The 27,094-nt window shown below is 43.9% G+C and overlaps 1 protein-coding gene across 3 annotated transcripts; it reads left to right on the top strand.

Annotated features, from left to right (window-relative positions):
* The first annotated feature begins 124 nt into the window (after nt 1-124).
* Nucleotides 125-27,094, top strand: PDPN (podoplanin). Of its 3 annotated transcripts, none has more exons than XM_082382572.1 (6): nt 125-485; nt 18,376-18,509; nt 20,221-20,350; nt 24,107-24,145; nt 24,694-24,799; nt 25,364-27,094. In XM_082382572.1, the coding sequence occupies exons 1-6, from the start codon at nt 419-421 to the stop codon at nt 25,368-25,370; spliced, it is 483 nt and encodes a 160-aa protein (XP_082238698.1). In that variant the 5' UTR covers nt 125-418; the 3' UTR covers nt 25,371-27,094. The 3 variants fall into 3 exon arrangements, with proteins under 3 accessions (XP_082238698.1, XP_082238697.1, XP_082238699.1); XM_082382571.1 differs by having other exon boundaries at nt 140-485; nt 24,694-24,805; XM_082382573.1 differs by lacking the exon at nt 125-485 and adding an exon at nt 571-728 and having other exon boundaries at nt 24,694-24,805.

Genomic DNA, 27,094 nt, shown 5'->3' with positions numbered 1-27,094 from the left:
CCGGGGCTCGGGCCCTCCGCGCGCGCCCGCAGCGCCCCGCAGCCGCGGCCCTGTAACTTTAAACCTGGCCTGAGGTCATCGTTTTCGCGCTGGCCAAACAGAGGCAGGGGGCGGTCCTAGGGAGCCCCGAACTGGGACCACCTTACCGCGCGGGCTGTCCCCGCCCTCGCCCTCGTCGGGAGAGATAAATGCTGACTCTGATCCGAAAGTTCCCAACTGCAAAGTTTGCTCCTCCGGCGGCCGCTGCGGGCGAAGGCGGGGACCCCTCCCGCGCTGGGACTTTTGCTCCCCGCATTTTCCAGCCCCCAGTCTCGCGCTCCATCAAGCGAGGGCCTCTGGCTGAGGAGCTTTTTTCAGAATCTTCCCCCAGCACAGAAACGAGCTGCTCGGCCCCCCAAAGAGCAAGTCAACTAAGAAAATGTGGAAGGTGCCAGTTCTGTTCTTCGTTTTGGGAAGCGCATCGCTCTGGGTCCTGGCAGAAGGAGGTAAGACCCAGCAGGCGGGGCTCCCTGCAGCTGCTGGCGGGGACGAGCGAGCTGGGACTTGCGAGAATGCCCGGGCCTGGTATTTGAGGTTGCCCGGGAGAGAAGAGGCGAGCTGGCAGTGTATGTGTGCGCACGAGTCCGGAGGACCTGGGAGAACGAGAGACAGCGGTTTTGCTGGTGCCGGGTCGCAGAGAAAGAGCTGAGCGGGGTGCCAGGAGGAGACCCCGAATCCACAGGCAGCAGGTGGGGAGCAGAAGGGGTCTCCCTCGGTGGCGGCCCACCGCCTGATGGCTCCTGAGAGATAGAGTGGAAGGGTAGCCGCCAGGAGCCTTCCACTGGCGGCGCTGGGCTTTCCTACAGGGCTGTGTATTGGAGGACCGCCCATGGCCTCAGAAGAAACTGAGCCCAGGGAATCGGGAGGGACAGGGGCCGGGGGTGGAATTCCCCTGTGCTGCGACTGCCTCCCTCTGGGGGGCTGCCAGGTCTTATACCCTGTAGGAGGGCACGTTGGACACACTCAGGACCCTACCAGTGGAGACCCATTGGAAGAGGATAGTGTGTGAGGAAAGGACTGAAGTGGAGGGTCCTGAGTGCGTGAGGGAGTGGAGGACGATTGTGAACATTGAGGTTTAAGTTCCTTTGGGGCCATGTGTCGAATTTGGCCAGGAGCGCCAGTGACTGAGTGTTGGTGACTCCTTAGACCTTCGCTCCACTGGATCTGATGATGGGAGCTCTGCCTGCCCATTATCTGCATCGTCTCCTCCCCTTTCCCTCTTTCTCCTACATCTTCTCATCTTGCCTCTTCCTGGCTCAGTGTGCTGTGTTTGTGGCATCCGTGCACATTGGTCAGTGTTTAATTTTTCTTGGGTTTTTATTTTTAATCCATTTCCACAGTAGAATGTAAGCTCCCATGGACACAGCTATGTCTTCGCCTTGATCCCCAGGGCCAAACAATATCTGGCACCACAGTGGTTGCTCACTGAATATTGGTCCAAGGCGTTGTAAGCTAACTTGTGATCTTTGGAGTCGGAGGTTGAGGAAATTAAACTCTTTTTCATTTTCCAAATTGAGGATGGAGGTAAGCCTGGTGCCAGAAGAATCCTGCTTGAAGGGAGGGGTTTGAGGGAGGACTCCACACAAAGACAATTATACCCAGCCCTAGGGAAGTGATATAGGGTCTATTACTCTCTGCCGGGCCGTCCGCTTCGGGGAGACTGAGCAGCTCTCTTTGCAGGGCCGTGAGCTATTCGCGGCAGTCCTATCTTTGGAACTTCTCTCTCCAGGGCGATATACATGGCTCCGTGTTTCAGTTACATTTCCTTTTTGGCAAGACGGTGTGCAAATGACAACATTTTGTGCTCAGCGGGGCAAGGTGTGGGAGGCCCGCAAACTGAGCCGCTTCCCAGCTCTGCCCAGGAAAGACGGCCGCTGGGCGGCATCCTCTGTTTTCTCCCAGGGAAGGGTTAGCCGTAATTATCTTAAAGACAGTCCCGAATATCAACGGTTCTCCTAAAAAGAAGTGGTAAACCTTGTCTGAAAAAAACCAGCCACCCCTAGTACTAGCAACTCGATTGCTAAAGACAGAAGCACCCCCGGACCCCCTCCCTGGGGGCTGTGTGTCAATGCAGAGTTGCTGGGCTGCTGGCGAGGATTTGAGGCCCAGGAGGAGGCTTTGTCTGAGGATAATGAGTGAGGCAACTTGAATATGGATGAATAACTTCTTTGAGCTGAGCCATTGTGGGCTCTTGTTGGGGAGCTGGGCTGGGGGTAATTACAGTGATGAATTTTATTATCCTTCTCATGGAAGTCTACTCCCCACTGGGCTTCCCTCATCTAGTGTTATAATCTGGTTCAGTTGTATAATCTGGTCCCATGTGTTGTCTCTTGGGATGTTAGTGGATTCAAAGGAGCTCTGCTGTCCACACATCTGGCATTTTCCTCCTTTGTCAGGCCCTACCCTCACTCTGAACTTTCATCCAAAACACGTACACGGGCCTCTTCATGAGGTTGTTTATTTTGTGAAATTCTGCAGGCTGCCGCTTGCTGAAAACCCACATGTGCTTTTCCGGGACCAGTCCACCCAGGATTAATCATGCGGTGAACAAATTTCCCTGTGATTTCCCCAAAACTCTTGCCAGTTTCGGATGCTCGGAAATCTTCACGAGTTGCTAAGAGTTTTTGTTGCACGTAAAGCATCTCAGGTCTGTTAGAGCCTTCGTGAGGGAGGCTATCCATTACACTGGCGTATGAGATCCAAGATAGCATTTAATATAGAAAAGCACATTTTTAAAAAGTATCCAAGCATAAGAAGGCTAAGTTGGGACATGGCAAATAGGGAGGAACCCAGGCTGAGCAGAGGTACACGGCCCCTTCTCATTCTCTGGCCTCCGTAATGAGTGGCCGGTGAGTAACTCTATACTGAGAATTACAGAGACCCCAAACCTTGGAGTGACAGTGGATGGTGTGGCCAAGTAGGAAGGACACCACCTCCCTCCCATTCCCATCCCCCACCATGTGCTAGGAATGTCACAGTTCCCTCATTTAATCATCACAAGGCCTTGAATTATCCATTATTATCTTCAGAATATGCCAGAACCGGGATTCAAAAAATGGGCCTAACTCCAAACCTCAAGCTTTTTTTGCTACATTACACACTGAAGAAAAAAAAAAAGGAGGAGAAGAAGATTGAACTTGAAATTAAAGGTTAACCTTGCTTTAAACTCCTTAAACATGAAAACAAAGTTTTTTTAAGGTATAAAAAGTTCTTTACATTGAATACTTAACCATAATACTCCTTTAAGAATGAAGATGTCACAGTACCTTAAACTAGGATTCATTAATTCATTCCCCAGATAGTAATTCATCATCTCCTGAAGTGCTGGATTTGAACTCCACGCAGTTTTGGAGGAGGCACACCTCGCGTAAAGCACGCACTGGAGTCCTCACCAGCAAAACGACGAAGTGTGCTTTAAATTCCACTGGCTTATCTGAATATTTGTCATATTTCTGGCTTCCAAGAGCAGGCATGCCAGGTTACCACTTGTGGAAATATTACGGGGGAGGGTGTAGAGAGAGAAAAGTCTCATGTACTTGGCAGTACCCTTTTGAAACTCACTTGAGGAAGCTAAATCAGATCCTGTAAGGCTCTCCAAGGAACCTGCCATTCCTTGGCTATTCCAAAGAAATATCCAGTGAGAGTGTTTTGTTGGAAGAGAGTCAAATGATTGGGGGGGGAACGGGTGGGTTACTGAGATAAGTCTTAGGATTCCCGTAGGGTGGGCAGGAGATAAAAGCACCTTTTGATTGGAGTTCTGAATCTTTCCCTACTGATGTCTTAAAACTTTTTGGGGAAGGAAAGTGATCAAGCATTTTATCTGAGGCCTCTGAGATGGAGCCAGGTTAGGGAACAACCGGGATTCTGCCAACCTTCTCCAAGGCAGGAAAATAAGGTGGCTGTTTCCTTCCCTCTGTCTCACCCCAGCACCCACCAACCAGCCTGCTCATGGTGGCTTGTCCACGGCAAGCATTCCCTTGAACTTCAACAGGTAGGGATGGGCAGGCTCTCCCGCCATTTCATCAGGCCGAGTGTCTTTGCCTCGGGAATTGCTCAGAGGAGATGGGCTTAATTCTTTGAGGGGAATCGGGCTAAAGTTCAGAGGGAAATTTGCAGACCTGCCCACCTCATTCACCTAGTTGCCTGAGGAGCTGCAAACTGAAATTGTCAGGGCAACACTAAATTTTATGCAGGGAAAAAAAACACCCACAAACCAAAAAAACAACAAACCTACCAGTAGGATAATCACCTTTCCGGAGGAAGGTGTGCTCTCGACCTCTGTCCAGAGGGTCAGGGCTTCCAGGGCTCCAGGCAGTAGAGAGAGGTCACTGAGGTCCCTCCCCCCCGGAGCGGGGGAGGTAAGAATTGTCACTGTTACATTTGTATCAGGCAGGGGAATGACAGTTATATGGAACATAGGTGGGAAGCAGGGAAGGGCCACTAGAAGATGCGTCAACATGTTACTGATGAGAACGAAGCATTTCCTGTAATTCATCACACTGTCTCCATCTGGGTGAGTAAAACTCAGCTAATATAAGCAAAGCTGTGATCCAGTGAATGGTATCCTGCCCAGAGGAGAAGGGAGTCTATTTGCCTAGAATCTAGACAGGGAGGGGAAAGGAATAAGGACTAGATGACGTGAAACCTGCCTTGCCCAAGGAATGCCTTTATTTAACAAATATTTACTTACTAACTTCTTTGTGAGTCAGGAGAGGCAAACGTTATCTTTGCTAACGGCTAGTACGCAAGATGTCTTATCTGGTGGCTTCTGATCTCAGTCAAGGTGTTCCTGTGAATTAGGGATCCCTGTTCTTTCACAGTCTGGAAATGTATTCCACCCAACTGCTTCACCCCAGACTTTGTTCTATCTGCTCCAGACAGCATTTCAGGTATTTCACTCTTGAGAAGGGCACGCCTTGAATAGCAAATATGGGTAGAAAGCATTGGGAAACTATTTCCCATTCTAAATAAGCTATTTGATTTCCTGGCCTCTTATGAGCTTGGCTAGGGTGAAACAGTTTCATCTGAGCTAGATCACCCTGTAATAAGATTAAATTTCTGAATCTGTAAAACTAAAGGAACTAGATTCTGGATGGGTTGTATTCATAGAAGTAACTCTATAATAACAGCCAACAGTTACCGAGTGCTTAGTGTCAAGCACCTTCCAAGCCCTACTTCATTTAATCCACACAACAGACCGACAAAGTAGGAACTGTTTGTATTTTATAGATGGGTAAAGAGGCTCAGAGAGCTTCAGTAACTTACACACAGACACAGAGCTAGAAAATAGCAATGGTGAGACTTGACTCCAGGCAGCCCAACCCCAGAGCCCACACCCCTAAACATTCAGCACAACAGCCAGCTATGCTTAGGGTTGTGGCCGCCAAGGACACTCAGAGATGTCAGCAGGTTGATTTCAAGTAACTTTTACAGCAGTAACTCCACTTGTTATTCGTTGGATACATAATTCAGATTGAAGAACTAGACTGACGTTGGGGTACCTAACTAAAGGACATGATCCCTGTTCCCTTAAACATTTATAGAGCACACATATTATTAAGAACTTTAAGAGTTAGAACAGAATCATACAGTGGGGCTGCAGCTCACACAGAGAGGCAAAGCAGATGTGTGTGTGGTGTATCCAGACAAGGCAGCACAAAAGTCATGTCCTGCGTGGCACACACCATTTCCTGCTGCTGGTTTGGAGATGAGATTCTTGTGGGCTTCAGGAGCTGGAAAAACCCTTGTGGGGAAGATGGGACTTGATCTTGGCTGTGAAAAATGGTGGGGTTGGTTGGGCAGGGTGGCAGGGAAGGGCAATCCTGGCAAGAAAGACTGCTTGAAAAAATGCGTGGAAATTAGAACAACCTGGAGTTTGTGTGGGAAGAGGTGTGGGCACCCAGGGCTGGGAAAAGCCATGAAGGCTGGCTGGAGTCATGGGTGTTAAGTTGGGGAGGGCTGGAAATCAGGGAGAAGGCTGAGTCCATGTTGAGTGGGAGGTAGACCTTTTTCTGTAGGCAATAGGCAAATGGGAGCAGATTGGGCCATGAATAGTGATTGCCAGAAGAAAACTTAATGACAAGGACACCATATGGGATTGAATCTAGTTTATGGGACTAGTCTTGGGGGAGGGGGAGAGTCAGGAGATAAAGAGACTAAGTGTGGTTACAGAAGAAGGGGGAATGAGATCAGATTTGGGGGAATAAGAGCCAGCAAGACTTGTAGCTCAGTATCTCCAGATTTCTTCTTATTCTTTCCTCATTTTCTGATTTCTTCTTATTCACCTCTTACACCACTCATCACTGCTTTAAAATTTTTTATTGATATGTAATTCTCATGGCATAAAATTACCCCTTTAAATGAAACAATCCAGTGGTTTTTAGTATATTCAGAGAGTTGTACAACCATCACCACTGTCACTATTAGAATATTTTCATCACCGCCTCCTCCAAAGCCCCACACCATTAGCAGTTGCTCCCATTTCCCCCTCCCTCACCCCCTAGCAACCACTAATCTGCTTTCTGTCTTTATGGGTTTGCCTATTTTAGGTATTTCATATAAATGTCATCATACAATATGTGGTCTTTTGTGTCTGGCTTTCACTTAGCATGGTGTTTTCAAGGTTCATCCATGTTGTAGCATGAGTCCGAATTTTATTCCTTTTTATGGCAGAATAATATTCTATGATATGGCTATACTGCATTTTGTTTAGCCATTCACCCATTGATGGACATTTGGGTTGTTTCCATTTTGGGGCTATTATGAATAATGCTGCTATGAACATTCATGTACAAGTCTTTGTGTGGACATATGCTTTCCTTTCTCTCAAGTATGTCCCTAGGAGTAGAATTGCCAGGTCTTATGGTAACTCTGTGTTTAACTTTTTGAGGAACTGCCAAACTGTTTTCCAAAGCAGCTGCACCATTTTACATTCTTCCAACAATGCAAAAAAGGTTCCAATTTCTCTACATCCTTGCCAACACTTGTTATTTTCCATTTGGTTGAGTGTTTTTTTTTTAAATAGTAGCCATCCTGGTGGGTATGGAGTGGTATCTCATTATAATTTTGATTTGCATTCCCCTAATGACCAATGACGTCGCACTTCTTTTCATGTGCTTAAAGGCCATTTATATATCTTCTTTGGAGAAATATCTATTTGTCTCTTTTGCTCATTTTAAAATAGGGTTGTCATTTTTTATTGTTGAATTCTGTGTATATTCTGGATACTAGACCTTTATCAGACATATGAATTGCAAATATTCCTCCCATTCTATGAGCTGGCTTTTCAATCTCTTGATAGCATCCACTGAAGCACAAATTTTTTTAAATTTTGATGAAGTCTAATTTATCTATTTTTTTCTTTTGTTGCCTATACTGTTGGTGTCTTTTCTAGGAAGCCATTGCCTAATCCAAGGTCACAAAGATTTACTCTTATGTTTTCTTCCAACAGCTGTGTAGTTGTAACTCTTATGCTGAGGTCTTTGAGTCATTTGAAATTAATTTTTTATGAATTAATCATGGTGTGAAATAGAGGTCCAACGCCATTCTTTTGCATGAAGATATCTAGTGGTCTCAGCACCATTTTGTTGACAGTTCTTTCCACTGAATTATCTTGGTACCTTTGTCAAAATCAATTGCCCATAAAAGTGTGGGTTTATTTCTGGACTCTCAGTTCTATTCCATTGATCTATACGTCTATCCTTATGCTGGAACCACATGGTCTTGATTACTGTAGTTTTGTAGTAAGTTCTGAAATTGGGAAGTGTGAGTCCTTCTCTTTGTTCTTTTTCAAGATCGCTTTGGCTGTTCTTATCACTGTATTTTAATTATTTGTGTACATCTCTTGCTCTTTAGAGAAGAGAGCAGGACCCGTCTTATTCAGCACTTAAAAGAACATATGGTTGGTACGTAGTAAACATTTGGCAAGAGGAAGAGGGAAGAAACACAGTGGCCCAATCCATTTGGCAGGAATGGCAAGAAGGCAGGTGATAGAAATCAGATTGGAGGGATGAGAGATTAGGAACCAAGGTGATGAGAAGGAACAGGAGGTTATGCATTGTCTTATAGACACAGTGAGTTTAAGGTACTAGTAAGACATCCAATCTGATGTATCTGATGGGTACCTAGGGAGATCTCAACGAAAATGGCATCAGAAATAAGCCCCGGACACAAAGTTTGCTGCCTGAATTCCCCATTCTTGGGAACAAGGGAGAAAGATGGCAAGGAGGCTCAGAAGAAATAGACTTAGGCTCAAGGCCAAGGGCAGATAGTGGAAACACAGCTACATACTGTGCATTCCTGTAGGGGCTCACAGCTGGGCTGTCTGTGCAGGATATCTGTGCATGGGTGGATGGTGAGGTCAGAGCCGAAGGGGCTTCTCTTTTCACTGTTGCAAAATCAGGGCCCGCTCAGCTGACAGCCCTGCGTGAATCACAAGCTCAGTTTCCGAGCAGATGGTGAGTGTTTCCCAAACACCCCATCATCCCATTGAGATGCTGCGCTCCAGGCCAGCACTTCTAAAGCCCGCTTTAGTTGTTTGGTTATTCAAGTACTAAGCGGTCCACCCTAGGAGGTGGCCTCTTTGTGCAGGACTGCAGGCCCCGGCCAGGTTCCAGAGAAGTTATTACAGAGGTGTTGATTCCAGTCTACAAAACTGTGGACTCATTTCCTCTTTTTACTGAGAACATTCCTCTCTTGGTCAAGAGAGAAACCTCTCCCCAGGTTGAGTAATCTTGGTTGAGGTTGTAACCAACAGCCTCGAGTTTTGGTATTTGAAGGGTCCTGAGGCCTCTTTGAGGTTGGGGTGAGTGGGTAAGTTGATTCATTCTCCTGAGTCCTGAAAAGTGTAAATATTTATTCATTCATTTGTTCATTCAGTTATCAGAGACTATGCTAGTGGCTGGGCCATAGACTTACAGCAGAAAGGAATGCTGCCCTCAAGAAGTTTGATAAATTGATAAATGCTAGTAGGGAGAAAGTCGTGAATGCGATGTTATCAAGCCCTACACTAATGTAGAGGAGATTAGTTTCTCCTGGCACCTCGGGAGGGTGCGGGTGGGCTCTGAAGAAAGAGGTGTTTTCCCTGGGCCATGAAGAGTAGGTAGGGTTTGGGTGGGCAGTGATGGAGCTGAGTGGGGGAGGAGAATGAGTGGGAGCTGTGGAAAAGTAACCAATACACATAAAGGCTGTGTAACAGAGTGGTTAGAGCTGGGGGATTTCTTTGGAGTCTGACACATCTTTTTTTTTTGTTTTGTTTTTTTGTTTTTTTGTTTTTAGATGTCAATACACATGGAGGCACGAAGAAGGAGAGGATTTTTTTTTTTTTTTTAATTTTATTTATTTATTTTATTTATGGCTGTGTTGGGTCTTCGTTTCTGTGCGAGGGCTTTCTCTAGTCATGGCAAGCGGGGGCCACTCTTCATCGCGGTGCGCGGGCCTCTCACTGTCGCAGCCTCTCCCGTCGCGGAGCACAGGCTCCAGACGCGCAGGCTCAGTAGTTGATGACACATCTTTTGATGTGTAACCCCTGCATCACCCCTTGCTGGCTACACGGGTAGATTACTCTCAGCTCCACCATCCTCATTTACAAAATGAGGATGATGTTAGTCTGCAAGGCTTTTGTGAAGATCAAAAGAGAGTGCTTGGCACAAACGTTGCGCACGTTCTCCTATAAAATAGTCGCCATTATTAAAATACCTACCTCGTGGATGGTCACGGAGATTGATTGCGAAGATTCGTGAAAGGTACACACTAGGTCTCAATTCCTTTTCCCCCATCGAAGGGAAGAGAATGGATGCGGTTGGGAGACCTGTCTTATGGACTGCGTGTCCTGCACCTTCCACCTGCCAGTGAGCGGTGTGAGTCCTTGCTTCTGAAATGAAACAGGAGTCCCCAGCCATCACTGGCCCCTCTCCTTTCTTTATTGCCATGTTCAGCAGCAGAGACTTTCAGAACGCTGCCTTCAGCTTTGGGAGGTGACCCAGAGGAGTCAAAGAAAAATGCCCCTTGGGGCATTGAGCATAACCTCCCCTTCTCTGAAGCCAGGGGAATGTTCACTGCTCCAAATCTTAATGGGTAGCATTTCTTCTGATTTCTCTAGAGGAACTAGTGACACTTGTCTGATCTCTGCAGGCATGACATGTTTCTCTTGAGTTTTATGGGAGAGGCACGCAGCCCCGATGCTGACAGCGGGCAGTCTCAGCCTCAGCCTGCATGGGCTGACAGGACCGGACGCAATGAGTGGACCGGCTGCTGCTCATTAAAAATCAAACGGCAGAGCAGCCAAGTTCATCCTCGTAGGGGAAGTGTCCTCTTTTCAGCCCTGCTGTCTCTTTCATCAGGGGAAGGCATTGAACAACTCTTGGGTGAAGCAGGGTGGACCGTGGTGGGAATAATACAAGGTAAGGGGGAACTCAAAAGACATCTGCTACTTGGCTGTAAGTGTACTCATTCAGTCAGTCACTCAGCAAACATCTGCTAAATACTTAACCCTGGTGCCAGGCATGGGGAATATGGGGCTTTGTGGGCTGGAGGCTGTACTGTTTTGCCTGGAGGAAAATTAAGAGCACGTGTGTTGCTGTGGGGTACTGAGTGGTGTGGCCAGACTTCTAGGAGTTGCCTAGATTCTCCATGGCCAAACTGTGATCCAGTAAGCAATTTACCAGGATCCTTGGAAGGGGTGGAGGTAGGTGGGAAGCCCACAGGCCACATCAGTGATTGTACTGACCACAACCCGGGGTCTGCCAGGAGTTGAGGGTCTGGGTCAGCAAATGGCTTTCAATATTCCACAGAAAGTCTTCTGTACAAGTCAGGATGTGGGCCAGCCTATGGGACCAGAGGGGTCCCTCAAAAGATGTGGTAAATAAAAGCAAAGTCCGTACACCTTTCTTCCGGCTGCAGAAACCCTCATCGTGTTAACGAAAGGAGTGCCATCAAACAGCTAAATTGGGGATGTCTTGAATGGAGATGAAAGACTGTACAAAGATCTGACTATCTCGGTGATCACAGTGGGTGGTCTGCAGAATGTTGGAAAATGTTGGAGGTTGACACCCCTCTGCAGTTTGGGGTGTGTTTATTTTTGGGCTTCTGAGCACAGTTTGAGACATGATAGAAAAATAATGTATAAAAGCCAGTGTCTGGGCAAAGAAACGGAAGCAGGTATTTTTGGTTTTGTTTTCTAAATAGATGTTTTGACCTCCCTCTAAAAGCATTACATTCTCCCAAATTTAATTGGGATTATTTGTTTGTCAGTTATCTTACAGTTTCTCCTACAGGGAAAATCCAGAACTTCCTAGGATGTTGCAAGAAAAGAAAAAGAGCATTCTACTTCTCGATGGCCACAAAAATCATTCCAAGGCCATGCAGTCATCCATCTTCAAAGATGGATGACTTCCGTCTTCATTTGTGCATTTAGATGCTGGAGCAGCTCAAGATGCTAGAAAATCCAGACAACATGAAAGATGCCTTAGTCTATTGGCTAACACCACCGGTTTTCTTTGAAACCCTGGGGCTAACTCAGCTTGACTTCTTTTAAAATCAACTTTCCCACTTTAATCTCCAGCTGTTGGATTCTGAAGCTTCAGGTCAGCAGAAATAGGACCACAGGGAACTTCTTCCTCATGTGGAGATGGCAATGGGGCAGAGGCTCTTTACCTAAACTTATGTAGGAGACTTCTGTGGCTGTCCTGATAAGACAAGGTGAAATCCAGTAAAGGACTCAGCATCATGTGGGAACATCCTACTTTTCTCAGTTCACCGATTCATACTCTAAATGTTGTTATCAGGACTTCCCTGGTGGTCCAATGGTTAGGACTGTGCCTTCTAATGCAGAGGGTAAGGGTTCGATCCCTGGTCGGGGAGCAAAGATCCCGCATGTCTCACGGCCAAAAAACCAAAACAAACCCCAAAACCCATAAAATAGAAGCAATATTATAACAAATTCAATAAAAGACTTTAAAAAAATAAAATAAATGTTGTTATCCACAGAGCTGCAGCAGGTGGTAAAATGAAGTCTCGCTGCTGAGGTTTCATATTTATTTCTGATTGTTGGGGTAATGACTTCAGATGCTTTCCAGCCATTACCCGTCCAGTTCTTTCCCTTCCCACTGCTCTGTCCTGGTGCAAACACCACCCGCTTCTGCCTGAACAACAGTCTAAGTGATCTCTCAGCTTCCGTCTGACCCCGGCACCATCCCCGACACCCACACCTATTCCATGGCACTAAGAGTGGTTCCTGGGACTGGGGTTATGTCCTGCCCCGACTCAGAGCATCTCCTGGCTTCCTTACTACTCCAGTTGAAATCAAGACGCCTTCCTTGCAGAGTTCCACCAGACGGGCCCTCCACACCTCCCCGGTCTCTCCTTTTCTTACCATCCAGCCACACTGATCACCCTGTTTCTGGAGTGTGTGGTGCTCCAAGCTCATTCTGGGCTTCAGGGTTAGTTAGACCAGCTCTTCACCTACCTGGAGATCACTCAGTCATTCAACAAATGTGTACTGAGTGCCTTCCCTGTGCCAGTATCGTAGGCAATGGGGACATTGAGGTGAAACAGCCTTTACTGAGCTTATGTTCTAGTGGGACAGTCGATCAGTGAATATACAAATATTTGCTAATACTAGTGTGTGGGGAGGGGGGTACTGATTTCCATGGGCGGTCAGGAAGGCCTCCCGAGAAAGCGCCCTGTGAGCAGGGACCTGAAGGGGGTACACTGTCTTGAGATTCTCCCTGTTTGTCTGCTTGTTGTCAGTACCCGCACTCCACCACAACAGTACCCAAATCCACGAGAGTGGAGACCTCACCTGGTTCACGCCTCTGTCTCCAGTGCCCAGAATGGGGCCCAGCATATAGTAGGTGTGCAGTAAATATTCAAGGAGATAGAGGTGAACCTCCGGAAGGCTCCAGTCTGCATCGTTGCTGCCTCCTTTGTTTGTAGAAGCAAGAGAACCTCTGCTCTGAGAAATACAGCCTTTGTAAGGCAGATCACACCTGACTTCTAACCTGCCACTTCTGGATGCTTAGTCCGAGAAGGGGACTCATTTGAGGAAATAGAGGTTGTGGTCACTAAATAATTTGACTGGGGGATTCTAACAGATGGGATTTCATAAGAGGAGGTGAGATGCCCAAGGAAGCAACTGCTTCCGACAACCAGGATTATAATTTTTTTTTTTATGAAGACATTGGATACTGTAATTCAATTTATTTGGGTGCATAATTTACATTTTTCATTGTTAATGTAATCTTATGTTAATCTTTTTTTTTAAACATCTTTATTGGAGTATAATTGCTTTACAGTGGTGTGTTAGTTTCTGCTTTATAACAAAGTGAATCAGCTATACATATACATATATCCCCATATCTCCTCCTTCTTGCATCTCCCTCCCACCCTCCCTATCCCACCCTTCTAGGTGGTCACAAAGCACCGAATTGATCTCCCTGTGCTATGCGGCTGCTTCCCACTAGCTATTTCTTTTACATTTGGTAGTGTATATATGTCCATGCCACTCTCTCACTTCGTCCCAGCTTACCCTCCCCCCTCCCTGCGTCCTCAAGTCCATTCTCTACATCTGCATCTTTACGCCTGTCCTGCCCCTAGGTTCTTCAGAACTTTTTTTTTTTAGATTCCATATATATGTGTTAGCATACGGTATTTGTTTTTCTCTTTCTGACTTACTTCACTCTGTATGACAGTCTCTAGGTCCATCCACCTCACTACAAATAGCTCAATTTTGTTTCTTTTTATGGCTGAGTAATACTCCATTGTATATATGTGCCACATCTTCTTTACAGGATTATAATTTAAGGGAGGATGAGGATGGGGGTGAAGAGGAAGGATGTCAGAACCCGGGGCGGGTGGGCATTTGCCAGGCAACAGCTGTCATAGAAGCACAAAAGGGTCTTGGGAGCCAATGAGCAGGCAAAACACTTGGCTTTGCATCCACTCACTGGCCAGGCCAACTTGGCAAATGGTTTAACTTCTGACCTTGTTAAAGAAAGTTATTCTGGCACTTGTTCAAACAGTAGGAAAACTTTATTCAAGACTATTGCCATAGGGGAGAGAGATGGGGCTCAACTTCAAATACAATAAGGACAGCTGGGGATTTGTAGCCAAGGAGCAGAGTGAGGGGCAGTGGATGGAAAATTATGAAGAAGAGACCTCGGGGGGATTCTTGCTAAACTGGCCTTATAGGATTCTTGCTAAAGGCAGTCCAGGGACTTAGACATCAAAGGTGGGAGATGGGGAACTTGATCAGGTATCGAGGGGTCGAGCGATTGTCTCTAACCTGACTTAGCAGGGTTCTTGCTGAAACTGGGCTCTGCAATGATGGACACGGAAGCCTAAGGCCATGGCCTCATTGAGAAGAGGGCTCAGAGGAGCCTCACTAAGGTTTGGTCAAGGAGGGCCTTTGTCAACCTCACCTTCCTCATCTGATCAATGGGGACAAAAATGCCAGTGCAACCCACCTTGTGATATAAAGTCAGCCTGAAGACGTCATGTAAACCCTACATTGCTGAACAAATGGGAGAGAGGGTGCTGTTGTAATGCTGTTCCTCCTGCCCTCAGCAGAACCTATGACTTGGAAAGATCTCAGTGCACTTCTGTTCGAGTGTGGCGCCCTCTCCTTGCTTGCTCTCTGCACCCTGTTTTATTCTAACTACATCCCTGGCACAGAATTAGCTCAGCAGCGGTCAGCTGATGTGAAGAGGAAGAGGGAGATGATGGCGAGGGGAACACAGATTTAGGAATCAGTTCTGGAAAGAGTCTGCAGACAGACGGTGGAATGTAGGGGGCACAGGGGCAGACGGCAGTGCCCAGGTCATTTAGGCTGGTCCTTGTGCTAAAGGTTTCTCCCAATACCATGACACAGTATTTGGAAGAAACCATTTGTCTCAATGAGAGTTAGTTTTGAAGCAGAGAGGAAAAGAGGAGTTATTGAAATGACAGTTTAATCCTTGGGGGAAAATCAAATTTATATTCCCATTTTACATCATGCTTTAAGATAAACACAAGACAAATAGAAAGAACCTTAAGGAAAATATAGATGAATATTTACATAATCTTGAGGAAGGGTTTGTAAGTATGACATTAGAGGGACAAAACAAGCTTAATAAGTTTGACTAGTGATGGACCTTGCCACTTACAAAAGAGACATGCCAATTAGTTAAAAAAAAAGATTGTAGCATCTATTCCAAAGAATACATTCTTAAGGCATAGAGAGCACTTAAAAATTATTTTAAAAAGGTGAATAACATAAGAGAAAAATGGTCACAAGAGAAGACACTCCCATCGGCCAGCAAACAGATGGAACAACTCACCAGCACAAATCAGAGAAGCGTAAATAAAACCACAAGACTGAAAACACTTACACAAAGGCTTTTAATCAAGAATTTGGGACTGTTGCAAGACAATCACAGTAACAGTGTGATTTAGTAGTCCATCCAAATTCTAAAATATTTTAAAAGAAATGCCATCCCATAAATGTATGGAAACTAGAATAATTTCTTTGGAGTTATTAGACTTTAATGCTAAGATAAAAATGATTCATAATTAACACTTTTATCCCAATAAGCATCTCTTCAGTGCTCATTTGTTCTCAAACTTAGAAACCTTAAGATCAAATCAAATTATCACATCATCTTCTTAGAGGTAGTACCTTTTTAAAAAATAACACATACACACAAATTCCAAAGCAAATGGATGGGTTACAGCCGTATTTGGAAACTTCCATTGGTTCTGACCGGCAGGCTGGAGGAGGCTGGGTGTGGCAGGAAAAAGGTGTTCATGTGAGCGTAAGGGGACACCGCTCCAGAACAGACTCTGTTATTGTCGGTTCATCGCTGAACTTATATAAACAGTTGTGCGTGTTGCCTGTGCACACACGTGTCTTAGGAAGAAAAAAAGGATTGGGGAGCGAAGGCATCAATACATGATTTGAATTTCGCCATTCAAGAGAAGAGGATGTCAAATGCTGGCTGGAAACTCAGCAGCTGGGCTCGTAGGAACCCTTCACCCAGGAAAACCTTCAGCCGAAATAATGAGAGGGAGAATTGAGCAACTCTTGTTAAAGATCAACTTTCCCATGGAGCAAAAAGAACGCCAGGGCAGTGAGACAAAAGAAATGCCTCTTAATCATGAGTGTCATTCATAAAATGTCCTTTGTCTATTCAGAGCAATTTTAGTCCTTGGGTCTGTGGGCCAAGAGTAGAAAAGAACAAGAAGGAATTTTTATCAAGTTACGCTTTCAATGAACTGAACATTCTATGAAAGAATTCAAACTAACTTCATTCAGTACTTAATTTGTTTAAAGCAAGGGTGGTTTTATTTTGCTTTTTAAAGCTAGTGGATGCCATATAGTAAGTGATTTTGCTGAACACTCCAGAAAACATTTTTTAAATGGATGGTCTGTTAACTGAGTTCAAACCAGGAATGGAAAAAAAGAAAATAGGATGCTTAGTTTTCTAATAAAGACTGCTTGCCTAGCAAAGGGATATTTCCCCTTGAGCTTGATAACTACATTCAACATTTGGGACTTCCCTGGTGGCACAGTGGTTAAGAATCCTCCTGCCAATGCAGGGGACACGGGTTCGAGCCCTGGTCCGGGAAGATCCCACATGCCGCGGAGCAACTAAGCCCGTGCGCCACAACTATTGAGCCTGCGAGCCACAACTACTGAAGCCCGCGTGCCACAACTACTGAGCCCGTGTGCCACAACTACTGAAGCCCGCGCACCTAGAGCTCATGCTCCACAAGAGAAGCCACCACCCCCCACAACTAGAGAAAGCCCGAGCGCAGCAAAGAAGACCCAATGCAGCCAAAAAAAAAAAAAATACATTCAACATTTGCTGAGATTATGGTCATAAATCCTTAGCAGGAGCCGCTCACTACCCCTACCCCCACCCCCACCCCAGCAACCAGCCAAAAAGGGAGGCAATCCATTTGCAGGCACTGAGGTATTCAGTTATTGCTAACTAGTGAAAGCCTTTCCCCCCACCCCAGATGAAAAATAAATGCATATGCTTGGGAGGCTCATCCAGAACGTCGATTGGCAGCACTGGATTAGGACCCTCAGTGCAAAAAGAAGGCTTATGGAACAAGAGAACTTACTCTAGAGGTTTCCTTCCTCTATGCATCAGCAAAAAAGCTGTGATCAAATACTTATTAGCTGTGACTTTGGCTGAGCTATCTAAATATGGGAAAAATAAGGAATCTTAAGGCAAGGGCCAGATCACTCACTTAGGCACTGTCTAGATATGAACATCTGCCCTTCAGTTAAGCACATAAGTCTCCAAGCACCCCCTCGCTCTTGCTCCTGGGCTGTGTGTGCTCACTTATTTTGCAACTGCATTTAGTCATGGAATTTCTTCCAGAGCCACTCTGAGTCTGGAGAGGGAACCCATGACCAATGAGTCAGATTTGTTTTAACTTGTGAAGAGGGTTATTTGATGAGTTGAGATGGTGCTCCTACTCGGTCAGGATTAGCTCCGATCATTGAGGTAGAGGGTGAAGAAGAGGCCACTTCTAGTTCTCTCCCGAGTCCTGGAATTCAACCTGCAATCCCACCCCACCCATCCCCTCCTCCTCTGGAAACCTTTCTCGTTGGCACACGGGGTCATTCATCCAGTGGTAATGCAGAAAAGCCAGTGCCAGGGGCTGTGAGGTCTCTCTTTAGTATAGCTCTGGGCGCACTAAAAGTTCTATTGGTTATCTCGGCATCCTTAAGTATATTACTGATCTCCCCTGTAGGCGATAACCCCAACCGTAAAAGAAGAGGTTGAACTGTGTGTCGTCTATGAGGTCTGTGGTCAGAGCCAGAGATTCTAATCATTCAAGCAGACAACAGTCTCAAAATTAAATGGAGAGTGAGATTGATTTTAAAAAGAAGGAGGCCCTGCTTTTGGACATTCTGATTCAGTAGGTTTGGGAGAGAGCCTGCTAATTAGCATTTTTAGAAATCTTTCCAGGTTATTCTTCTAGGTCTAAATGATATTCAGTTGACCCGAATGCATTAATTCATTGTATGAAATGGCACCAGGAAGAATCAGGTTCATTATTGAAAAGGCAAAGTGTACACCCCGCATCCAGCATACCTCAGTGGGATACCAGGGAGGGGCTGCCTGCTTCACCTTTTTATATTCCCATCTTCCTTTCTTTTACAATGGAGATAACCAGGCAGTTGTATGTATGTAGAATGGTTTGTGTTAAGCCAGAATGACAACCATCCTAAAAAGAAAAAAATACCCAAAAGAAATGAAAAGAAAATAACCTGACTGAAGCTGGCCAGTTAGGTCTGCCCACATGATTTCCACGTTAAGGTCTGACTCAGTCTTTCCTTTTCAGCCAGCACAGTCCGGCCAGAAGATGCCATGACTACAGGTGTGGAAAAAGACAAGGCGACCCTGCGTGTGGAAGATTACACAGTGACCCCAGGTGCCGGTGGAGAGCCCCATCAGTCTGCTGGCTTGACAGCTCTGGTGAGTGATCACATGCAGGGATATTTATTATATGTATGTGATCACATGCAAGGATATTTATTATATGTATGTGATCACATGCAAGGATATTTATTATATGTATTTGATCACATGCAAGGTTACTTATTATATGTATGTGATCACATGCCAGGATATTTATTATATGTATGTGATCACATGCAAGGTTACTTATTATATGTATGTGATCACATGCAAGGATATTTTGTGACTGGCTTATTTCAGTATGCTTGAACATAATGTCCCCAGTGTTCATCCATATTGTAGCATGTGTAAGAATTTTTTTCCTTTTGAGGTTGAATAATATTCCATTGTATGTACCACATTTTCTTCATCCGTTTGGATTGCTTCTAACTCTTGGCTATTGTGAATAGTGCTGCTATGAACATGGTTGTGCAAATATCTCTTCCAGACCCTGCTTTTAATTCTTTTGGGTGTACACCCAGAAGTGGGGTTGCTGGATCATATGGTAGCTCTATTTTTAATTTTTCTAAGGACCTCCATTCTATTTTCCGTAGTGATTGCAACCATTCTACCAACAGTGCACAATGGTTCCAGTTTCTCCACATCCTTGCCAACATGTTATTTTCTGTTCTTTTGATAGTAGCCATCCTAACAGGTGTGAGGCAATAATCTCATTGTGGTTTTGATTTGCTTTTCTCTGATGATTAGTGATATTAAGCATCTTTTGTATGTTTTTTGGCCATTGCATATCATATTTGGAGATTTGTCTACTCAAGTCCTTTTGCCCAGGGAACTCCCTGGTCGTCCAGTGGTTAGGACTCTGTGTTTCCACTGCAGGGGGCATGGGTTCGATCCCTGGTCAGGGAACTTAGATCCTGCATGCCGTGCGGCACAGCCAAAAAAAAAAGACTGGAAGTCAAGTCCTTTTGCCCATTTTTTAAATCAAGTTATTTGATTTTTTTGTTATTGAGTTGTAGGAGTTCTATATACTTTAATCAGATATTAAAGTATCTGATTTGCAAATATTTTCTCCCATTCCATAGACTGCCTTTTCACTCTGTTGATTGTGTCCTTTGATGCACAAAATTTTTAAGTTTGATGTAGTCCCATTGATCTATGTTTGTTTTTGTTGCCTGTGCTCACTAGCATATTTGTTGAATGCTACATTGGCATGAACTTTGGAGTCAACAGAACCATTTCCAAGTCTTGTTCTGTTGCTTGTTGGCTCTGTGAGCTTGGGCATATTATCTGATCTCTCTAAGCCTTATTCATACTATAGGGCTAATAATAGAATTTACTTAGGGGTTTTTGTGGTGTAAATGAGAAGGTATTTAGAGGGGCTGGCAAATAGTAAAGGCTAACTATCACTCTGATTGGGGGAGGAAGGGCATTAAAAATAATACAACGTAGTATGTGCCAAATAAATGTTACAGGGGAAAAGTGCCATTCAAGTTCAAGGAAGAGAAAGAATTAATGCCTCGAGCCCCAGTATTTTCTGAGGAGTTTAGACCTTAGGAAGTCAGCATGCTAAACATTTGGTATTTATTTCAGGATTTTATTCCTATCCCCATTCTTGTTGTTTCTTTATGTTTGTTTTCTTGTTTCCACTTTAAATTTAGGTCATCATATAGATTATACATTTATGCCACCTTAAATCCATTTCTGTTATAAGGCAGAGTATAAAGCGTTAGGTTTTATTTCTGTTTTGCCTCATTTACATCTCTAATAGATGCCGACAAGAACAAAGAGTATAACAGACGGTCACAAAGAGGACCTGCCAACTGCGGAAAGCACAACCCACTCCCAAGGACAAAGCCAGAGCACCACAGCCCCGAATGTGGCAACTAGTCGGTCCCCGGGTAAGAAAACCAGACACCCCGGTAGGGGTTGATCTTCTTTTGCATAATCAGTGTATTCCAAAAAATCCACGAACAAATATAATAATCAATAGGGCACATATTGGAATGCAAGCACAAATTTTGAACCAAGCTTTCTGTGGTAGGATCAGAATTTGTATTTATTGGGTTGCTGAAGGCAGCTTTCTAACCTTAAATGACAACTAGTGATAATGCCTCCACAGGGGCAAGTTAGGTAGCTACTGGTGTCATATTGCTGACCCTAACCTGATATAATGCCACACTAAGAACTTTGTGTTGACACCCAAAAGCGTAAAACTTAGGCAACCTATGTAAATCTTAGTAGATTCTATGCTAACATTTATCATCTTACACTGAGTTCATGTCTGTACACATGAAGCAAGAATCTACTCTAAACCAGTCTTACCAGGATTTGGGGTTGTGCTTGTGATTCACAGTTGGTACCTGCAGCAAAGTGAATGGGACCCCTTGAGGTGAAACTCTTTGGGACAACTTTGAGTCTTTGTCATTATTATGAGGTTTAGACCATCACTAATGAGCATGAGGAAAGATCATTGCCATTACAACTTAGCAAGGGAAAGAGCCTCCTATTTCCAGAACTTTCTTAAGAGAAATTCAGTTGTTTGGGATATTTTTAAAATATACCTTATTTTGTAGTAGATAGGGGTGGAAGAGAAAAGGAACTAATCCTCTAATAACTGCAATGAGTGCTTGCTAACTCAAGCAATTTTCTATAATCATTTTATATAGTTAGGTGTTTTCATCTTTAAATGAAAGCAAACATAAGGACCTTCCCTAAAGCTGTGGTTCCTGAAACCAGTTGCACAGCTGAACACTTAGAAAGTTATCCCTTACTGTTTAATATGCATTTCCAGACCCAACCGCCAATCTGGTTTTAAAAACTCTGTAGCACTTCTGAAGATTTTTTAAATGTGTTATATTTGTACACCCATGTTCATAGCAGCAGTAGACACAGTAGCTAAAACATGGAAGCAACCCCATTATCCACGGACAGATGATTGGATAAACAAAATGTGTCATATACATACAATGGAGTATTATGCAGCCTTTAAAAGGAAGAAAATTCTCACAGGTGCTACAACATGGATGAACCTTGAGGGCTAAATGGAATAAGCCAGTCACCAAGTCACTAAGTGATTCCACTTAGATGAGATACATAGAGTAGTCAAAATCATAGAGACAGAAAGTAGAATGGTTGTTGCCAGGGCTGGGGGAAGGAGGGAGTGGGGAATCGGTACAGTGTCAGTTTTGCAAGATGAAAAGGAGTTCTGGAGATGGCTGGTGGTGATGTTTGCACAACAGTGTGAATGTACTTAATACCATCAAACAGTACACTTAAAAAGGGTGAAGATAGTAAAGTTTATGTTGTGTATTTTACCACAAAGATAACAAAAGTTTTATAACATGCTTTGAAAATAAAGCCTATGGTTACTCCAAGATGCTAAAGAAATGGTTAACATTAAACACCAGAGAGAACCAAATAGGGCTAAGCAAGGAAAGAATCGTCAATATATTGATAATTGGTCATTGGAAAGCATTTCAAAATTTTGGAGAAGCATTGATCATTTGTAACAAGAGTTCACAGCTAATTAGCGGCAGAAAATGGAGCATTACAAGTTGACTAGTTTTTATAGCATACCAGGATATTTCTCCTATTCCTTAAAAATAAAAATTCTCAATTAACTGGAAAATACTCATGGTTACTCTCTTGTCCTGTCCCCTACCCCACCCTTTCACAAAAACTGTGATTATGGCGCATTCCCACTTCATGCATCAGTGTTCCAAGAAATTTTCACATGTGAGTTAAAATGTAATTATAAACAATTGGTTTTTTTTTTTTTTTTAGATTTTGCATTCTTTTTTTAAAAAATTATTATTATTATTATTATTATTTTAAATTTTATTTATTTATTTATTTATGGCTGTGTTGGGTCTTCGTTTCTGTGCGAGGGCTTTCTCTAGTTGCGGCGAGCGGGGGCCACTCTTCATCGCGGTGCACGGGCCTCTCACTATCGCGGCCTCTCTTGTTGCGGAGCACAGGCTCCAGACGCGCAGGCTCAGCAGTTGTGGCGCACGGGCCTAGTTGCTCTGCGGCACGTGGGATCTTCCCAGACCAGGTCTCGAACCCGTGTCCCCTGCATTGGCAGGCAGACTCTCAACCACTGCGCCACCAGGGAAGCCCAACAATTGGTTTTTTAAGAGGTAATTTTATTAGGGCAGCAGATGTCTTTCCCATGAAACGCCCCAGTTTGATGATGTCCATATGTATGACACACTTGCATGATCACAGTCGGTATAACTGGGAGGGAGCTAGCGGGTACAAGACTAGTAAACTCTAATTTGGTAATGAATCTTCCACAAACTTCATTTTCGGTGATGTATTTTGTGACGAATGACGTCATTGATGGTGATAATGTTATGTTGTGAGCCCAGTATGCAGCTACCATGTTCAAAAGACATGACCTGTCTCTACTGGTAGTTGGCAGCCAGGTATAACATTTAGGGAGTTGATTTGATGACACCTTTGTCCTGGGCAGGCTTCAAAACCAACAATCTCCCAGTCTCCCAACTGGGTTGGCGCGATCAGCTTGAGCTCCACGTAAATGCTGTAGAGCTGTGAGTTCAGCTCATGCAGGGAGAGCTGGGTTCAAGGACCCATACCCTGGGGCCATCTTGAAGAGATGTCTTTTTTTTGAAGATGGATTTGGTACAGAGTGGATGACTTCTTTCCAACTCAACCGTTAGAAAAAGAGGGCATCTTATAGCTGATGGTTGGCTGGTGTCACCTTTGATTAGGAAAGCTATTGGGTATCTGGTATTTTGCAAATTGTGAACTAAGTTTCTAGGGAAGGGCCTGATTGCATCACTTCTCTCCATTGTCTCATTATATCGAGGCCTCTTGACTTCTTCATAAACACCTACCACCCAGAGAAGTGAAGGACTCAGTATACAAAGAAGTTGATGGGAGAAACAAAACAAAAGGCCTTTATTTTTTAAAATAAATTGTGTAAAATTACCTGAAAGAAACTCACAGTTTTATTACTTACAGGAAGGTATTCATAATTAAACAACTTCACATGCTTGGTAAATGAGAATATTCACATTGTAACTATTGGATTAAGTTTAGCTGCAGATAGAAATGCTACAATAATAGTGCCATAAATACAAAGGATATATTCTCATTAAAATCATGTGCCCTGTAAGATCTGGATTTTGCTAGGAAATTGATATCACGAGGCAAATCACAGTCTTGACCACAACTTCCAAAACATTTTGCTCTCAGAATGACGTTTCTTCAAAATAGACCTCATCATAATGGGTGAGTTTTCCATGATCTTGACATTGGACCAAGAATCAAGGGGCTTGGATTCTTTTGTTACCCTAACCTCTGAAATCTTTGACTATTTATTTAAGATCTCTATGGGTCCGTTTCCTTGACACTGCTCTCTACAGTGGGTGAGAAAAAAAGTAACATTCACAAAAGAACTACAGACCCATAGGTGTGAAGAAGCATTCATAAATTCAATAATAATAGTTTTGAAACAAGATCATGTCAGAGCTTGCTTAAAAATCCCCTGATCCAATTTACTTAAGAAATTATCCTCTTTGCTTGTGTTTTGCTACCTTCCATTTAGGGTAAATTCATCTTCTGCCAATTGTTAAATTATAGTTACTAAATCCTAATAATTCTATATCATTACATCTCTCTCTTTTTAGGGAAAACAGATGGAGAAAACCCAACAACAGTTGAGAAAGGTGGGTTAGATTTTGGTACCAAAATATTCTCATGTTTTAAAAAAGGTTTCTTTGAACTTAATCTTTGTGATGAATTACACGCTTTCCTGGATTGTAGTCAATGGGAGCAGAATACAAACCTTCTGAGAACAGGTTTCAAACCTCTTTTAAGAGAGAAAAGCCTGTATTTGAAAATAAGCAAAATGCAAATGAGTCTATTCACTTAATGACAGCTATGGAAAATGGTGTCATATCACAATTTATCATTCCTAAGAATGAAAATAGGAGCTAATTTAGTAGCTGTGTGTACACAAACGCTACCCAGTAATTAACAGTGAAACCACCTAGTAGGAGTGGTATGCTTGATAGATCTTGAGACCCAGAAAACTTTCCATTCATAATATGAGATTAGAATAACCCAACATTTCTCCCTTCCTAAGTCAACTCCCACTGAATACAGGAGAAACAACATAGAACATCATTTGTTATCTACAGTGGGCCAGTGGCATTGTTTATTGCTGGTGTATTTGTTTATCTGGGGCTTATGCTTTTTTTTTCTTCTCAATCAGATGGCTTGTCAACAGTGACCCTGGTTGGAATCGTAGTTGGGGTCTTACTAGCCATTGGATTCATTGGTGGAATCATCACTGTGTTTGTTCGAAAAATGTCAGGAAGGTACTCGTAAGTAAATATCTTAGGCCCGTGTGATAGGTAAATGAGGGCAGCCATTTCCAACCTTTGAACTAATAGAAACCTCCAAATAAAGGCCACCAACCTCCGTAAGCACTACACCTGAAGCTTCCCCAGAAGAACAGGTGTCTACTTGGGGCCTTACAAATTTCCAAGAAAGTGCCAGAGATGGCTCTTTAGTTGACTTCCATTGAGATCTCACCAAATTTGACCTCTTGTCTTAATTTTCCAACTAAGTGAACTTGAATGAAAACCCATCTGTTGGGGGGATAATATATGATTGGGTGGGGAAGGATAAATGCTATACAACTGGGGGGTCGAGGGACACAGTTAGCAATACAGTTGCAGATTTATGTGTCTGGAAATGCCCGGGAATCTGACCCTGGGTGTGAGGACCAGGCCTGGAGGAGGGCTGAGCGGGCAGAGAAGAGCCCCATAATCCAGAACTGGAAGACGTAGACAAAGAACAATAGGAACAATGACTTACGGGATTACTGGTCACGGTGCCAGTAAAAGAAGTGACCGTCACCTTTCTCTTTGTTTTCACAGGCCCTAAAGAGCTGAAGAATTGTGCCCTCCTGCCAATATGTTTTAAAAAAGAGAGTTTCCGACTTCCCCCCCCCATCCCTGAGCGTGTGGAGAAGATGACCCGTGGAAATGCTTCACCACTGCACTCAAAAATCCACGGTGATTCCGCCACTTGCCAAAAGTAATGGAAGGAAAGAGTATTCATAAGACTTGCTTCTCTAAGCGTTTGTCTTTTGAAAAAAAAATTGTTCTAATATAAATTTTGTATAAGATGATTTAAAAGACAAAATGCATAGAAAACGGAGCAAAACTAGGTCATCTGATGTGTAACTAAGGTAGACAATATAATCCAATCGATGTTAGAAACTGAAATCATGTCTTTGTTCTGATTGTTCTCTGTTGTTGTTAAAATGCAAAGGAATTTGGAAATATTTATACCAATGGCGTCCTTGGGTGTAAAGCTATGGCAGTAAGTGGCATAAGCATTTTGCAGTTTCTGATCTGTTGAAATGTATGCATTCCAGTCTAATTGGGTCTGTTTTTAAAGCCTGATTTGGTGTGAATAATCAAGTAGAAAATCTAAACTTACATAATATGTAATGAGCAACTGCCTTTCACTGGTCTGGGTAAATCATTTCAAAGGTATCTATTTTAGATCATCAACAGAAATCTGTACTTTGGGGAAGGCATTTTGTGTCTCACAACAAGGGCACCGACAGGGCCTCGGTGTGCTCGGCTGCCTGCTCCAGTGACGACTTTATGAAACAAAGGTTTGCTTCTACCTGCCCCCTTCCACTTCCCTCAGATGATGGGGATCCAGAGCTAAAGGGGTGACCTTCTCTCTTCCCCCTGACTCAAGTCCTCCAGATTGGCTGCTTTGCTCTGGAATATGAGGACCTCAGCCCTGGATGCCGAGGAGGCTGCTGAAGGCCCAATGGTGCCAGAGGCTCAAGTGTTCCAGGAACTGAGAACCACAGTGACCCCCAAACCCTGTGTGTGCCTCTGAGAAAGAGAACCTGCCAGTTTCCTAACATTTACTTTCTGCCTCGGAAGAAAGATATGGGAATACTGGTTTTTAAAAAGCAGCTGGATTTAGAGACTTTATTTTAAAATGAAAGATATTTCTGGTCTTTATGAGATCCCACATATTTCTGTGGGGCCACAATTGACAGTTCTGTATTGGCACCATCCAACTCAGGACACTTCTCCCCGTAGGTCAACTGAATTCTTTCTCCTACACAAAAAATTTTTGTACCGAGCAGATGCTATATCACAGTTGTGGTTGTACAGTTCTGATAGCCTCTAAACTTGTACGGGTTCATAAAACAGGAAAAAGTAAACTATCAGTCTACTTTGGCATGGCCTGTTCCTCTATCTTTTGCAGTAATGTGTGGATGTAATTTTAAACAGTATACTCTAGTGTCACTCAAGTCCAGCTGCTTCACCAGCCCAGGTTCCATATTTGAACATCAACTGATGGGGAGAAGGGTCTTTGGAAAAACTTTACAAATCTCTTAAATATCCTCTGTATCATCTGTCAGATTCCTGAACAGGAGTTGGGAATAATGTTCGTTTCATCTTTCCTACCTTCTCTTTTTTTCTCTCACTGTGAAAAATAATAGTCAACCCCAAGTCATACACTGGACCCATCACCTGCTGGGACAGGACTGTGGGTTTCTTGGTCACATCTGTGTTGGTGCTCAATGCAGTGTAGACATGTTTTGAAATAAAACAGATGATTGCGTATAACAA

The sequence above is a fragment of the Balaenoptera borealis genome, assembly GCF_965194805.1.
Source record: "Balaenoptera borealis genome assembly, chromosome: 1".
In the NCBI taxonomy this organism is placed as follows: Eukaryota; Metazoa; Chordata; class Mammalia; order Artiodactyla; family Balaenopteridae; genus Balaenoptera; species Balaenoptera borealis.
The sequence above is the reverse complement of the archived record's forward strand: the minus strand, read 5'-3'. Positions and strand labels throughout refer to the sequence as shown.